This window comes from Chamaea fasciata, unplaced genomic scaffold (assembly GCF_029207755.1).
Source record: "Chamaea fasciata isolate MVZ Bird 193981 ecotype frontalis unplaced genomic scaffold, bChaFas1.0.hap1 SCAF_18, whole genome shotgun sequence".
In the NCBI taxonomy this organism is placed as follows: Eukaryota; Metazoa; Chordata; class Aves; order Passeriformes; family Sylviidae; genus Chamaea; species Chamaea fasciata.
Window position 1 is genome coordinate 8511406 of NW_027094103.1, and position 17126 is coordinate 8528531.

The 17126-nt window shown below is 40.9% G+C and overlaps 1 protein-coding gene across 2 annotated transcripts in view; it reads right to left on the minus strand.

Annotated features, from left to right (window-relative positions):
* Nucleotides 1–17126, minus strand: part of ZNRF3 (zinc and ring finger 3) — a 64393-nt gene that overhangs the window by 9646 nt on the left and 37621 nt on the right. For both annotated transcript variants that reach the window (XM_066199353.1, XM_066199354.1), the window contains exons 3-4: nt 3751–3825; nt 362–493 (exon numbers count right to left, since the gene is read on the minus strand). In XM_066199353.1, the coding sequence (XP_066055450.1) occupies nt 362–493; nt 3751–3825 (207 nt within the window). The remainder of the gene's footprint in view (nt 1–361; nt 494–3750; nt 3826–17126) is intronic.

Sequence of the window (17126 nt, forward strand, 5' to 3'; positions counted from 1 at the left end):
AATTTTAAAAAAATGGCCCCACTTCTCAAATATATTTCTTAACAGAAGCATTCCATTAGAAAAAAAAACAACCCAAACAAAACACAAAACCAAACCAAAGTGGTAACTGGGACATGGATGACCTCTAGTTTTGTTCTTCTGTAAACTATATGTAGAGAGTGTTAGGAAAAAAAAAGTCTAGAAAAACTAGCTAATATTATAATTACAAATATCAGATAACCCCACAGTTAATCAGATAATTTCACATGTTTTAATGCAGAGAAAAAGCACCAGAACATCTGCAGCCTCAGTGCAGTGAGCAAGCCCTGCCTGCAATAACAGCAGCACTGTGATACCCAGAGAAAGGATCTGAAAGTCTCACCCGTGGGGGGCGATGCTGAATCCTGGCCCGTGCCACTTTCTGCTTGTTAACTATGTTCATTAGCTTGACAGCATCAGCACCTTTCACATACACCACTGGTCTTTTCAGAGGGTCCTCCGAGCCCTGGTTCAGCTAGAACAACAGAAAAAAAAAGTAGTCTGCTCAAAAGGCATGTTTCAGGAAAACCACCTTCCTCTGGACAATGCAGAGAATGGTTAAGGAGTATGAATATGCAAAGGATTTCAAGCACTGATTGTTCTCTTCTAGCACAGACCTTTAGTTAAGTATGCCACAGAACTAAACCTGAATTAAACTTTTGACTTATGCTGCCTTGTTTTTTTTTTATGGACCAAAACTAAGATTAAGGATAAGCAAATGCTATTTCTGAACAGCAGCTTTAACTAAATTGCATTATGCATCAGTGCAGACATTAATACTGTAATGTTAAACCTCACAATGAAGAATAAAAAATCTGCCCATTCCAAAAAAATTGGCCTTACATATTTTATCAACCTTTCAATTTCAACGTTGTTCAGAAAGCTGAAGAAATTTCTGTGTGAATAATCTCCTATCAGAGTCCTGTCTTTCAGGCTCTTTGTACCTAGCCATGTTAAGTTAGTATTTTCTGATGTTTAACTCTACAAACTCTTTCAAAATTACTTGAGTTTTAGCAACGATGAGACCTATTCATTGCAGGATGGGGGGCTTCAAAGACTGGAGAATTTGAGTAGACCACATATAATTCACCCTGAAACTTCCTTCCAGCTCCAGCTATGTTTTGTCAAAAAGGTCATATCACAGAATCAGAAAATAGTGTGTGTGGGAAGGCATGTCATGAGCCCAACCTCCTGGTCAAGGCAGGGTCAACTATGACATCAAATCAGGCTGCTCACGGCTTTATCCAGTCAGATTGTGAAAACCTTCAAGTGTGGAGAATGTGCAACTTCTCTGACCAGCAAATCCAGAGCAACAATCTGCTAAATTATACACCAGAGAGAGTAGTAACTAGACAAGAGAATTGTTCTGTTAAAAACCAGCAACAACACGACAAATTCATATAGCTTATTCTAACTTACAAGGAAAACACGAGTACAGAGGCTGGTTGACACAAAGCAAGCAATGCACTGACAAGCAGATGGAAATGGTACAGGGGAAAGGAATGAGATGACAAGAATGTCAGCAAATAGAACAAGAGTATCTTATGGCTCAGGTTAACATATCTGCATTGTGGATAGCTACCTCTTAGTTCTGGCTAAACCATGTAGAAATTACCAGTTGACTGGCCCATCATCCTGATTAAAGGACTATACTTAAGCTGACCAGATGATGATAACAGAATTTATTGAGACTTTCTAAAACTGATTCTCCCTAGTATTTGACGGATTTTCTGAGAACATTGATCAAACTAATTTTAAGGCAGATGTCTTGTGATGCGGGAAAATCTAGCTGAAGTATCCAGGGATCCTATGTGTCTACAGGCCTTGTTGACCTAGGGCCAAATCCAACCACTGTCCTTCCATTCCCAGACACATAGTCTCTCTCATGACTTCTCATTTAACAGAGAATTCTCCCAGTTCCTCAGCCATTTGTGCACATTGTCAGACTCTTGCCAAACATGATGCTCTGGGTGCTGCTACTCCTCTTCAAATATGCAGAAGTAAAACTAAGAAACTAGTCAGATTTCTGAGAGTGTTTCTAAAAATAAAAGTTTCATTCTTAATTTACAGCAGGAGTTACTCAGATCAATGGGAATAAACCTCCATTTAGGCAAAGTCCTTTCATTTGTCATCTACCAAATTATCTGAGGACAATTCTTCTGGTCAGTTTCTGTTCATTGGCTGGTAGAAGGATCTGCCTTTCCTAATACTCCACTCCTCCCTTTCAAAGTAATCTCCCTTATTTGTTCTAGTGCTTGGTAACAAGCATACATGAGAAAACTTCCTAAGCAGTTCCCCTCAGTGTCTTAGGATATTTCCATTTGAAGCAAAGATACCCCAGATTACCTCGTGTCAGTTTTCCCTCCACTACTATCTGTCATTGTTTTGCACAATTTCGAGTGCCAAAATGGTACTCTGTTCTATTTTAAAGACAAATTACTTAGCACCCCTGATGTCAGGGGTTCCGAAGACTTTAGGCGTTAATCAAAACCCATTAAAAACAAGCCTCCAGAGCAGCATGAGAACAGAGCCAATCCAGTAACTGTTACTTTTAGAGTATGAAAGCTACATCCAGTCATTCCTCCCCTGTTTGCCAGTGTTTCCACAGGCTACTGCTCTTTCATCTAACAGAGCCTACTTACTCTGTCAGCCACTAACCTTCTTCCACTTTATTGGTACACCCAAAATATTCAAACATGGACTAGACTAGTTTCCCAGCTCTTGGGGACAGATACACCCTGTTTATTATTTACAATCAAGCAAAGAAAGCTGCTGTTGTTAGAGGGAAAAGAGCAGGAGACAGGAACTTAGCTCCCCAAGTCCAGTGCAGGGTGGCTGAAAGTAGCCAGAAGCTGTAAAAGAGAGTTTTAAAATAGAAAGAGACAGATCACATCTTTGGGAAGATATCTTTCCTGTGTAGAAAATGGGAAAAAAAAATCCCTGTGAATGTTTTCAAGATCAAGGCTGCAACTTTGATGCTCATACAGACCACAGTACTCAAAGCATCCATTGCACAGGAACTTCTGCATTCCTTTGTCCAACAGATGCTCATTTTAGAATTAACACCAGCTTTTTAAATGTAAACATTGATGATGTCTCTTTTCCCCCAAGAAATACAGGTTGCACTCAAAAACCTTCAGCTCCACTTGTTTCTGCTGTAACAGAAACAGCAGTTTTGTTTCAAGACGAAACAGAACTAAACCAAATGCAGACTATTTTTGTGCTTATGTTTCTTCACTGAAATAACTCAGAATTGGCTGAAGTATGTTAAAGCCTTTCATAGGGCTATTACCTCACCCACTTCAAATAAAAAGACCAAAGTTATAAGAAGACTTGGAAAAAGAAGAAAAACCCTGCTTGTCCACAAACTACATAGGCAGAAATCATCAGCTGTAAATGAGAAAGAAATGGTTATAAGTTTTAAAAAGAAACTTGTTTAGAATCATGTTTGAAAGTCGTTTTGCAATCTCAAAAACAGTGGCTGTTCAACAACACTATTGATCACAGGCTGGATAGAGCCAAATATCCTGTGTTTTGTACACAGAGCTGGGCAAAGAAAACCTCCTTGATTAGATAATGGGCCACAAAAAAATTCACCTCCGTCCTCTTTGAAAACCATAAAACCTTCTGGATTCTAGCAAAAGCTAGAAGAAAAATCTAACTCCCCAAAGTTTTCCCTTTCTAGCAGGTTCCCAACACCTACATTGCCTCCTGCCTCACATTGCTTCGTACCTGATCAATGGCATCTGGGTTTTCAGAAACATCAAAGATGACCGCTGTGGCTCCTCGCTGCACTGCTCGTTTTGCCTGCAATAAGAAAGACAGCATCCTCAGTCCCACCCCAAAAGATAACTTCTTAACTCAGAAATTACTCCCTCTCCTCATCTCCAGATAGAAAACGTAACATTTTGTGGTTTTATGTAGTTAAAGGACAGAGCAATTACAAACAGCAGTTCCTGAACCAGCATGGAAGGTAGTTAAACTTCACTAAAACTTCTACAGTGTCTCTGCTCCTTCCTTCACAAACTCCTCTTTCAACAACCTTTTGAAGAAGTTCAAATGACATTTAGATCCCCTCAAGACTTTAAATGCAAGAAATTTTTTAAAATGATGTTATTTTCCCTCCATTTTACTTGGAAGTGCCATTAAAAACCATCTTCCCTATGACTAGGGGTGGAGACAAGATCACTAGTGCAGAAAATTAAGGTGGACCAGGTTCTTTATATTTTTTCAGTGCCATTCTCACAAACTAGGATATCACAATCTCAAAATGTGCCTCAGAGAATACTGCTTTTTCTGACCATCAGAGGTCAGAACTGTTGCATATGCTTCTTAGGCTGATCAGAGTTATGTAAGTGCACAGCTTTTCATCAAATACAGTCCAAACCTGGAGTTACAAACTGCACAGAAAAGGTATTAGAAGATATTAAAATCCTCTGGGATAGAGAAAACAGTATTTTAACCACCAAGGCTAACACAAGGGTTTTATCCTGTTTCTGCCACTGTGTATGTTCAAATGTTGCTCAATGGCTCCACAAAGCAGACAGTCCCAGTACCTTTTCAAAATCCTATTGCCTTCATGGACACTGAACTCAAGAAACTGTTTCTCCGAGCAATGACAGCTATCACAGTACTAAACAAGAAGGCACTGGCCCTCCACAGAGACCAAGAAAACCTGAACTCACATTGAGATATAAGAGAAACCAATAAAAGTGATAGGTTATGGAACATTACTCAGCATTTTCCTGGAAAAATGTTGGCCAATACAGAGAAGTCGGTTTGAATACATAAAGGTCACTTTTTTTTGCTCTGTTCTCATGTTTTATTTTAAACCAACACGGCCTATCAGACAGCACATGAGGGAAACCAACTCCCAAATTGGAGCATCTTCTCAGCCCACCAGGTATTTGTCCCCTTTGAAGTCTGTGCACCTGATTAATGACTAAGATCTGTTGGGGAGGAAGAGTTAAAAGGAATCTACCACCCATTCTCCTTTGCAGTAGCCCTGAGGTGAGGCCTCATCCAGGTTTCCCTGGATGTAAGGCACCCCTTACAGACACGCACTGCTTATAGAGCTGTTCAGGCTATTCAGATTGTTTTTTCAGGATGAACAGACAACAAGCAAGGCCCCTTGAACTCCAAAGAGATATTTAAAGACATTTTGAAGATCAGTGTTGATTAAAAAAAAAAAAAAAAACAAAAAAAAAAAAACAAAACAGCCGCTAACTGCGGCGCTCGTTCCACCGCGGCCAAGCGCCGCTCGCAGCCCGGCCCGGCGAGGCTCCGGCCGCCCTCCCCCGCCCGCGGCCCTGAGGGACCGGCGGCCCTCACAGCGCCCCCCCGCGGCCGCAGCGCCCCCGCCAGGAGCGCCGCCCGTCCCCGCCCGCGGAGGGGAGAGCCCGGCGCCGCGGGGAGGGTTTATTCCTCGCTGGGGTTTAGATCCTGACAGCCCAAGGAAAGGCGGGGCGTTCGCTCCCGCCAAACCTCCCGGGCTCTGCCGGAGGCACTGACCGTCCCCGCGCAAGGCCGCAGGTGCTACAGAGCCGTGTCCGTACTCGGGCGCCGAGGCGCTCCCGAGGCTCCCACAGGGCGCAGCCCGGCAGCCGCGGCCCCGCACGGGGAGCCGGGCGCCAGCCCTCTGCAGCGGGCTCGGGGCTTGGTGGCCGCCCGACGGGCCAGGTTCCGCTGGCCGGAGATCAGAGCGCAGCTGCCTCCGCCTCCCCCCCGCCTCCAGCTCGGCCTTAAAAGCGGGCACTCTGAGGGAAATACAGCGCTGCGAGCAGGGGGAGCCCGGGCGGGAACGCTTCTGTTGGCCCGGCATTGCCCTCGTGCCCTCGGTTCGAAGTGGCCCGAGCGCACCTGGGGCTCCGGGGCAGCCTGAAACACCTGCCGGCCCTCCTTCCGCGTCCCCGAAAATACCGCAGGATAATTAAAAGTCAAAACGTCTTTGAAAAGATCCTGTCCACTACTACTAATCAGGGCAGCTCAAAATAACACAGCAATAAGTCCCACTTAAAATAATACCAGTCTGTAATAGGCACGTGATTTTTTTTCTTTTTGGGTTAGCCAGCATTTAGACTCCCTCAAATCATTTTTCTAAGCGACGCGACCAAACCTACATCAAAAATAAACACAAGCTGGATGAGGAGGAAAAAGAAGCTAGTACAGTACACGCATTACTTTTCCATTTACAATACTTGTGGCAAACAATCAGACATTTCCACAATTCAATTCCCATTCATTTGCCAGGTTTAATTATTTCTGTAATTGTCTTCTCTGTCTTAAAGCAAATTACTATCACTATGTATCAGTATTCTTCCTATTTTGTAAAGAGTAATAGAAAACAAGCCAAAAAAATGGTAATTGCACTTCTCGCAATTCAAGTGATCATTTTGTTCATAGTGACAACAACCTCCCAGTCCATCTCTGTGTTCAGAGTTCACAGTACATGCTACTACAGAACAATGGATATTAACCAATAAAATGCACATTAAATACTGTCTCAGATTAAAATCTGGCAGAATTTACTAGGCCTTGTAATCTAGGTAAGATAAGAGGAAATGCACGTGACAGAAGTGCAAGAAAAATACCTCTCCACAACTCCAGGCCTGAGGAATTGTAAGTTATTACCTCAAAGAACACCAGAAAGATTTTAAGAGCTCTGCACTACCTCCCTGTGAGCCAGGCAAACACAATAAGGAAGTAACAACTTCCTTGATGAGGCAAACTTTCATCCCAAGGGACCAGATAATTATTAAACAGGTGCACTGTTCCTCTCATTCATTCAAGTCAGGTAGGACAGCAACAATCAAAACAGTAAGTTCAGCTCCTTCCTGACAGCTTGAAGAACACTTTTCATGCTTGCACACATGAATATGGCAATCATCTCCTTCTCTGCTTTCTAGTATGGTTTCATTCCAATTAACGTTTCAGTTTGTATGCAGCAGTGGAGAAACCATCGTAAGAAAAGCTGCTTTTAAAAGTTCTCCTTTAAGAGAAAAATCACACCAACAACATTAGGCTTCATTCATCACATTTACTTCTTTGCCAGAGTTAGAATTTCCTGACAATATTCAGTAGCATTTGCACCTGAGGACATGACACTTGAATGTAATGGATTTCAGAGAGTGAATAAATTACAGATGAGAGAAAGACCAAGGCTTAAACCACAGGTGGGGAGATTAAAGTTCATTAGGCATTGCAAGCTCTGCCATTTACATCAACATAGTAATGCATTACGCATCTATTAATAGAGTACCTTTTGTTGAAAATGGCTATTGGTAGAGCCAGATTACTACTTACATGTAAACTTTTTTAAAGTTAGCATCCTGGATAATACTGATGGACTGAAGGGAGAAAAGAATGCTTTAAAAGTATTGGCTGCCTGTGTAAGCCACAGATACATCCTGGTGTTAGAAAAATATGTTCTCACACATGTTTCTACATTAAAAACTACCTATCTCTCTTCCTGGATTTGTTCAATTGTTCACCCAACTCTAGGTATTATCTTCTTTGAACTTAGAACACTCTAGTTAACAAATAGTAATTATATTATGGTATGTGCTATATGAGCAGGTTGTTTTATTCCCCGGGTTAAGAAACTCATAAAGCTGGGGAAGAGGAGATTGGGCAATGTTTTAAGGAATAACCAGTACAGATGCCATTGTACTATTCCATTGGGTGTCAGCATTATTAGCTGGTCCTCTAAAACAATCAAGATGGGAAGCACAAGAGTAAGGATATAGTACACAGAAAACAGTCCTATGGATCCCAAAAGCAAAATGCTGCTAGAACTAAGGGTAACAGCACAGTCCCAACAGATATAACAATGGCTTCTTCCCATTGCCATTTCTTTTTTCAATACACCTTGGGTTTTGGGGCAGAAAATATGGTATTACTCCAAATCAATGCAGAGACTGTTGAACAGTCTGTTGTATGTCTTTCCCCCCCCCCCCCCCCCCCCCCCAGTTTCTCTATGAACTAATAATTATTGAAGTTGAGGCATATCTTCTGGATATTCCCAGCCCATCAGATCCAACAGTCTCTGTCAGATCTCTCTACATCATGGAGTCAGTGGTCAATAATCTGACAAAAGAGTGGGATTATGCAAGCAGTGTTAAGCGGAACGTTTTTCATAGCTGATTCCATCATCAGCTGTCTTCTGGTGCTTCGAAATAAGAGAAGCCAGCCTCTCACACAGCAGACTGGTAACATATGAGCAACAGCCAGTGACATACAACTTGCAAACTCTGTGACTCCAAGGAACAAGATTTTCAATGAAAAGGTGCAGCGTCTTGTTTTACTGCCCTGGAAAAGCAGTTCAAGGATTTCAACAATCTTGACTGCTAGGCGATACAGCTGAAGGAATGAGGTTTTAACCTCTAAGATTTCACCAAAATAAATGATGAATATAGCAACTCAATGGTTTTGGTCTTCTCTTGAACAGATTCAAAAGTAACCAAGTCTGCTCCAATCTCAGTTGATTTGCACCTGTTTTCTCCGTATCAAGGTCAAGTGAGACCACAAAGATAGAGACAATATTACTGAGATATGATACAGAATATGCAGTACCAGGTTCTAGAATACTGGCTTTCCTTGTAGAGGTTTGCTGTAGTAGTGTGGTTAAACTACAACCCTTCTGCAGACTTGTCTTCATTTGATTTTTTTTTTTTAATATTATCAGAGGACAACTTTTGGTGCTGAAACAAGCATTAGGAGCCCACCTTATGAGGGTTTAACATTCTGCAGTTTTGAGAAAACCTCAGTTAAGTCCGGACAAACCCAAGAATTTCTAAAGATGAGATGCAGACCACTGGTTCTTACATAAATGCATGATGAATCTGCAGGTTGTGACAAGGAGATGTTGCCACTGCCAGTTTGCCATTCCAGTCATCTGAATGGTATTCTGACTCTGATGCTCTCAAATCCCTAAACTTCTTCAGGAGAGAGGAATGCCTTACACAACCCTCTTAAAACAAGCAGTGGGTATGAACTGCACCCCCATTCTATGGATGGCAGTGTTAGATTTCCAGCATGGCAGAAATGGCATCACATGAAGCTAGGCGATAAAATCCAAACCTGCTCATCATTAAGAGCTTTACGTAAAACCCACAGCATTGTGCAAATACACCTTTTCTTTGCAAATGTGAAAATGCAAAAACCTGCTTCTCTCAGAGCTACAAAGAATACAGACAACAACATCTGAACAATCCGGGCCTCTTTTCTCCCCCCACACTGCTATCAGGCTCAATCAATCACAAAAAATACCTTGTCCCTTGAGCCAACACTGGAGCTAGCAAGCCAGGCCACAGGCCAATTCTGCAGGGCAGAGGAGGAAGGAGAAAAGGACAGCCATCTACTTTGCAAACAGCAGAAGTTACAAATTAACCAACTGATGCTTCAGACCTGTTAATGTACAATTCCCCGGTAATTCCAGAAACTCAGTTAAACCAAGCATAAACAGGATGCCATTTCAAACCTTTTCTGAGATAATGAAAAAGGAACTTTCATATTTCTGTCTGAAAACAAAGGCAGAATATCAAAACAAGACAGTTAAATCCCCATATATAAAACCCCTTCCTGACTAGAATACTCGACTTCTCTGGCACCTTAGATACATTTTATACACATGCCCTACAGATTCTGAATAACACAGCATTGCAACAGTTGCTTACCAATTAAGAAGTAATAGAAAGTGTGAAGCAGCAATTTTAAATTTAAAAGCATAATCACAATTTAAAACCAATGTACCTTTCTGAAAAACAAAACAAAACAAAACCCCCCAAAAACCCAAGCCTTAAAAAGCTATATACTTGTAGTTTTAAAAAAAAGCTATCAGGTCATGCAATACATAATCACATCAACAATATATATACACACACCAGTGTGATTCACACCACTGAGAGGCTCTCAGATGGTTAAAATGAGGAAGAAGAAAACTAGTGTCCCTCTTTTCTGGGGTTAGGGAGAAACACTGTTACCAGTTCTGAGTCAAGACCCAGTAAAAACAGTAATAAAAAGACATTTATTTAATCCTGAACGCAGCAAAGCCAGCCGGCTGCACATCACTTAAGATACATTTCAGAGTCATGGGACTCCACTCCAAAGCCCTGACCTCTGCTATCACCATTTTGCAGGCCAGCAGCCTTGTTGCTATGACAAGGCACGGCCACAGAGAGAAGGGTGAGCACTGGAAGAGATCAAAGGAGGGGACTGGGGTCTTGAACTAGATTACATATTCACAGAGAACCCAGCACACTCAGCAAGAACTGCATGGCTGCATTCACAACAATTGATGGTTAACCCCTCAAGCTTTTCCCAGAACTTCTACATACAGTTACCTTTGAAATATAATAGTCACAAGATGAGGATATTTATGTACTAAACATGTACTATATCATATGCTACAAAATACCACTACAGCCAACCCAGATAATTCTTAACCTTTGCACTGAGAGTGTACTGAAAATAGATGGATAGAAACAACAACCTAGACCTAAGATAATTGTGTAAACATACATGCAAGCATGTTGTGGTGCTGAGAGAATAAAAAACAGAGATAAAGGAAAGCATTGAAGAGTTGTAAATAAAGAAACCAGGGTTAGTGCAGACCACTATAAAAAGGCATCCCCTACAGTACCCAAGCCATGTAAAAAGAATGTACTGAAGTTCCTCCTACAGGCACGTGCTCTAACAGAATATGAACCTTAGAATTAAAACCTGATATTTATGTACATCAAAAGGGAAAACAGAATTGTAAGAATTGTCTTGTATTTGGAATGAGAAATGGCAAAACTTTGAAAAACTGTTAGCAAGAATTCCATCTAACCTCAGTCAATTTAATGCAGAACGCATAGTATCATCTGCCTTGCTTAGCCTCACCCTCAGGAAGCTGACCTTCATCAGTAGGTTGGTATCTACTGTGAACAAGGACATTTTAGAGATAACACAATTATCTGAGATTATGAAACAATAAATCCATATCTCAGTAGTGACAGAAAATGCAGTGCTCTTTGCCGGGTTATTAACTGCCTGCATGCAATCCCTAACAGTATGTTCAGTTAGACATGATATATCCCAAGGTGAGTCGAGAAGAAGCAAAGGTATTTTCACTTCTACACATATCAAAATGCTGCAGCCCATTGCCCTGGAGGTTCTGTCCTCTTTGGCAGGGATGAGCATCTGCATCCAAGACTACAGAACGGCATGTAAGCCCTAGTAAGGGACTTCAATCTTTCTGAATGAACAAAAAATCATGTGGCATTCCCTTGGAATCCAGTAGGATACTGATGATTCTGTGAGATTCTCCCTCTCTACTACTAGAATCAGCTTGGGTAGTAGGTTCAATAGTAAAAATCTGTATGGTGGGCAAGTATTCCAGTTTAGCTAGCAACTTTGCACATTCATGGCTGGCTAATACAGGATGATATAGCCCTTCTTCCAAACAGTATCCTTGGTTTGGGATTACTTTAGTTTCAAGGTTCCAGACTGTGGTGGGCCCCTGTTGTTAGTTTGTTGACTCTGGAAAAAAAAAAAAAAAAAAAAAAAAAAAAAAGGGGGAAACAAAAATGAAAAAGGTGGAGGATTTTTGTTACAAAGGGAAACTGGAAACTTCTCTCCACGCAAGCAGAGACATGGCTGTATTGCAGAGGCCTCGGGGCAAGGATTAAAGAAAAACAAAATAGAAACCCTTCCATCTCTAATTAGGGTCTTCATTTGCCAAAGAGCCATTCCACAGCGGGAGGAATTACATTCAAGCCGTTGCTTGGATAACGTCTCCCAGCAGGTTGGCTCCTCAGAACAGGCTACTCCGAGCCAACAATTTCTGGTTACTTGGAGGCAAGCAGCCTGCATATTGTTTTAACTGGCCTGGCTTTTACAGCCAGTTTTGCTGAAGAACAATCTTCTATTCAGAATGCAGAGATAAAAGCTTCACTTGTTTTGAATTTGTCGCCAGTTTCTTTATCCCTTTCTTTTTTTAAACATGGGAATTATAGGTTCTGGAGATTGCATTATTTCCCTTGTAGACTTCAATGTTTTTCTCCCTCTAGCCACTTGATTCTTTGCCAGTGAAGGCTGCTGTCTGGAGTCCAGCCATTCATCAGCCCCTACCTCATCATTAACACTGTGGTGCTGGCGGTCACAGCTCATTGCTGGCGACAGGAAATCCTAACTTGCAAGAGGTTAACCACAGCCCATAAACAGTCAGACTGGCTCATTAGTCCCTTACACTCAGCTGAAGCGACCCTCTGGGAGTTTCAACACCATTCGTGGACCTGAAGTCTATGGATTCTGTGTCTCCTCTCCTCCACACTCACTTAAGAGATCACTATTTGGATCCTCAGGGCTAAGGCCCATCTTTCTTCCCATCCCAAAGGGACCAAGTTATTTGAGCATTTTGAAAAGTTACATTTCTGTGATATATTCTCTTGGCTTACCAACTGAACAAAATGCCAATGGGCCAAGAACTGAGACATTAATGCACTAGAATACATACATTCTTGTGATAGTTTCAGTAGTTTCCATGAGAGTTTCATATCCCTACTGAACAGGTCTAAGGCCACAGCAATGCAAATAATAATATAATATATATAATATTTAATAATATATAATCTGTATTACCTAATTCATGTCACAAATACCTCCAACTCTAATGTTCAAAAAGAACCTGCTAAAACTGCAAGTAGCTTGGCCAGTACTCCCTACACTGACTAAAAAGCACTTCCTACTCATTTTGAGTTCACAGAATGATCACTTGTTTCATTTGGAGCCATTTCCTTGAACTCAAAACAAATGTTAAATCATCACATTACCCAAAACCACACCTCTAGATATCACCTGGTCATCAAAAAGATAAAACGTTTAGAGCAGAATAACACGTTCTGGCAAATTATCTCAAAGCAGTAGGATATGAAGCACAATTTGTGTAATTTTTTTCCCCCTCTTTCCTTCCTTTCAGTCTTGTGAAAATTATTGCATAACATTCCCATTTTATGTCTGCAATTTCTTAGGATCTGGCTTTTTACCACTGTCAATTGCATCTGCCCAACTTTTATTCTGAATATCGGAGTCCCTCTGATGCAGCTCTGGTTACATTCCGAAGTTCTCCAATTTCTTTCAAAGCCTTCTGTCTCCTAGTGCACCAAAATTAGGCATGTCACTCATCTGTGAAGTCCTAAATAATTCCATTCCCTGCCTCCATATCTGCTCCTTATTTTCTTCACTTTCTGGTCCATTTATCTGATTCTGCTTGCCAGGCTTCTTTTGTGCTCAGTTCTATACTGCAACACAGCAGCACTTACTTGCTCTCTCACTTTTCTCTTTCAAACTCTATTTCTACAGCTCTTCCAAAATGTTTGCCACTATGCATTTCTCCTGTTAAAGAAATAGGTAGATTCTGCATGTAAAACAAAAACAACTCTCAATGTTTGAAAGGCTTACGAGGCACATAGAATAATGAGGGCCCAAAAATTTAAGAGATATGAATCATTTATGTAGTAGTAGTAGTAGTAGTAAGTGCAGCATGCTTTAAATAATTGCTCCTTAGTCTTTACTCAGCCCTTGACTCCCATTAATTTCACTGGGAGATTTGACTGAGCTGAACTCCAGTAACACATGCAGTGCAACAACAGCTGCTTCTCTAGCTTAAGGGAGAAGCAGCTGTGTTCCACAGTTGGTTAAAAAGGAGTGAAGATGGTGGTGGGGACTGCTAAGGACTCAACTCTAAAAGTGGACATTTATTTAAAGTAATCAATCCAACAATGGCAAATCTAAGGAGTGCCCAGAGGGAGAAACACGAGAGAGAGGGCCTTTGTTCATGAATAGCTGATGCTTTTCCTAAACGTGCAGGGAACATGGAAAGAAACTTAGTAAAATAATACAGTAACAGATTCCTGGCACTAGTTACCAATGGAAAGAGCTCACCACTACCCATGAATGAAAACCTGACAGAGCTACTTCTTCTGAACTGCATAACCTGATTCAGCCCTTGTTTGTCCCTTCCTCTGAGCTCTCCCCTCTTTGGCTTTGATCCAGTTCTTTTCTTTCCTTCTGCAACTTTCACCACACGATCCATACACAAACCTTCCCTCTCTCCACATTTCAACTGGCTTGCTTGTCAGTTCTCTTCCCTGTGCTCAACCTCTCCCTTCTCTCCTCAAAGGGACTGCAGAAATTACAGTGGAAAGTAGCGATGGAATGAGAGGATTTAAAGAGGGAATACATGAGAAAGATGCTTATAAACTCAAGAATTCAGTTATAATGATGACACTGCTGTTTCATGCAGTGGCCACCTGTTCTAACACTCTTATATTCAGCCTTTCTTCTTTTTTTCTTTCCCATTCAAATCCCCTTCATCTGTTAAAACTGGCTTGTTGTTAGAATATGGTCTGTGGGGGCTGAAGAGACAAGGAGATGGAAGCAGAAATACACTGAGCTTTTGGCAAAAGCATTTTGTTCTATGTGACTTTTTTTCCTTCTTCTTGCCTTTTTCTGTGTGCCATGACAAAAAAGCCATCCTCCTGAAAAAAACTTGTATTATCCCCTCTTCAGATCTCATCTATATGCTGGAGTTTTGTTAGAACTCTAGAAACCACTGTGTCTATATGGTGCAGAGGTCTGATCACATTGCTAGCACTGGGGAAGTAAGAAAAATTAATATCAAAACATAAATGACATCAAAAGTATTTGCACAAATAACAGTATCACTTCAGATATCATTTTAAAAGATGTTTTATGATTGTTTAAAATGGATGTTAACATTTCAGGTGTCCTGGACAGTATAAATGATGCTGAAGTGGAGAATAACAAGAAACAATCATTATGATATTACAGTATTTATGATGTTCTTTGGTGCATTGGCAAAATTAGCATTTTCTCTTTCTCAATATATTTTTTAGAACAAATACAAATTCAATATGCATTTCTACAACTGAACTGAATCCATTCCTACAGGAAATTATCCAAACTCTATATGAAACTATTAATGTTACAAAGAAATAAAAAATATACTTATACGGTCAGCAACCAATTTGAACATCTAACTGATTGCTTAATTTAGGCTATTAATATAAAGATATAAGTTGCTTCTGTTTAATTTACCTTTTTTATTAGTTTTAGTAACACTGAAAGAAAAAGATTAGAACAGACTCCTCACAGGCCTTCTTGTTCCTCAAGTCTTAGAACAGATCTCTCTTTATTCAAGAACTAAACTACCAACATAGCCCCATAAATTCCCATTTGGTTGCCTTATAAGAATTTTTATACTTGAACTAAATTGTTAGACAAAAGGTTAGGAATCACAATTCAACTGTTAAGTGCATTTTCATGTGATGATCATTTTGGCCCCAGCCTAACTAGTATAATAATAATGATGATATGGCAAAACAAGAGGTTCTTCTAGTTAGTATTTGTGCAAATTTCTGTAAATAAGCTCTTAGAAAAGAAGTGAATGGGTATTGGAAGAACTGCTAGGAATTTCCTCATATTACAGATTTCTTTCATCTGAAGAAAACAGGAAGCTGTAGTAGCAGGGACATCCTGTCTTTGTTCGGTTACACTCAGATGCATATCCTCAAATACATATTTCCTATTAATATAGAAGAAAAGCAGTCTATGGAAGAGAAAGAAGAACAAAATCCTTTTTTTTGTGGACTTTCAATCCCGCAGAAAGGGAACAAGTGCTACTTTTAAACAAACCTTCAGCATTTTTTCACTATCCTGTACTAAAATAAAAAAGCAATGGTATTGCTGAATATTGTGAATTGTATTTCACAATTGTATTTCAATCTTGACAGATGTAATTTGCTGTGAAAGTTACTGGGGTGGGGGAAGAAGAGGGCTCTGCATATTGGAGGACAGGACACATGCAGGTATAGAGCCATCACAGGATCACAGAACCCCAGAGTGGTCTGGTTTGGAAGGGACCTTAAACACCCGAGTTTCACCTCCCCAGCCCTGCCAGGATGCAGGCAGGCAATCAGTATTGCAGGCAACCCTGCTTTTCCCTTCCTCCTGCACAGTGCCACTGCTGGAGCACTGAAGGAGTCTCATTGTGCTGTGTGCAGAGAGAAGGCAGGAATTCCAGGAGGGGAAAGGTTCCCTTTGAAGCACATGGCACCGAGAGCTTCCCAGTGACCATGGCAACAGCTCAGTGGGTTCCCAGCCTGAGAACCAAGTTACTACAGCCCTGCCTCAAAAACAAAAAAAAAAGTCTGAAAGGAGGAGAGAGGGGGAGGTGGGGTCGGGGGTGTGGGGGAGAGGAGCTGAAGCAAAATTAGCCTGGCAGAAACTGAGCGGCTCCCTGGTAGGCAAATCCAGCCAATAATGCTGCTCGGGTTCACGGGGTTTCCTTTTCATTTCCAAAAGCTTTCTTCTTCCTCTGTCATTCCCCTTCTAGCCCTATTCAGGAGCTCATAAGATCAGTAAAACCCAGGCCTTTGCTTTGCCTGCATGCAGCATGGCCTCAAACAGGGCTGCACTGTGATCAAAGGTAATGGTAAAACACAGCTGCCACACACACTCCTTGCCTCAACCAAGGCCCAGTTTTCACGGGCACTCTAAACAGCAGAGACATTTTTTAAACACTTTCATTTCCACTACATCATATAAGGAAGGACAAGCAATGACTTAAGAAGGATGAGCAATTACAAAATCAATATGAATTACTAATCAGTATGAAAATTACAAAATCAATATGAAAATGGACAGATTCGATTCTGTACAGCTACCTGTGGATAGAGAAGTAGAGTAGAACCTCTAAAAACACAGGCCAGAGTTCTACTAAACAAAAATAAGCCACCAAAAAATCCAAACAAACAAACAAAAACACCGCCCACAAATCAAAAAAGACCTTGACAACCAAAACCAACAATAAGAATAAAGCCATTCAAGCCTTTTTACCAGATTCATGTGTCATGCAATTTATCCCTACAGCTTTTAACTAGCCGTTCTGCTTCACAGTATTCCAAAATTTCAACAGTATCACCTTTATGATTGCCCCACCTCAGAGGCACGTTAAATCAAACTTAATGAGGAACAAACTGTAGGTTTGCACACCTTGATTTCTTCCTCCTTTTCTATATTGAAAAAATTCCATTTCTTTATCTGGT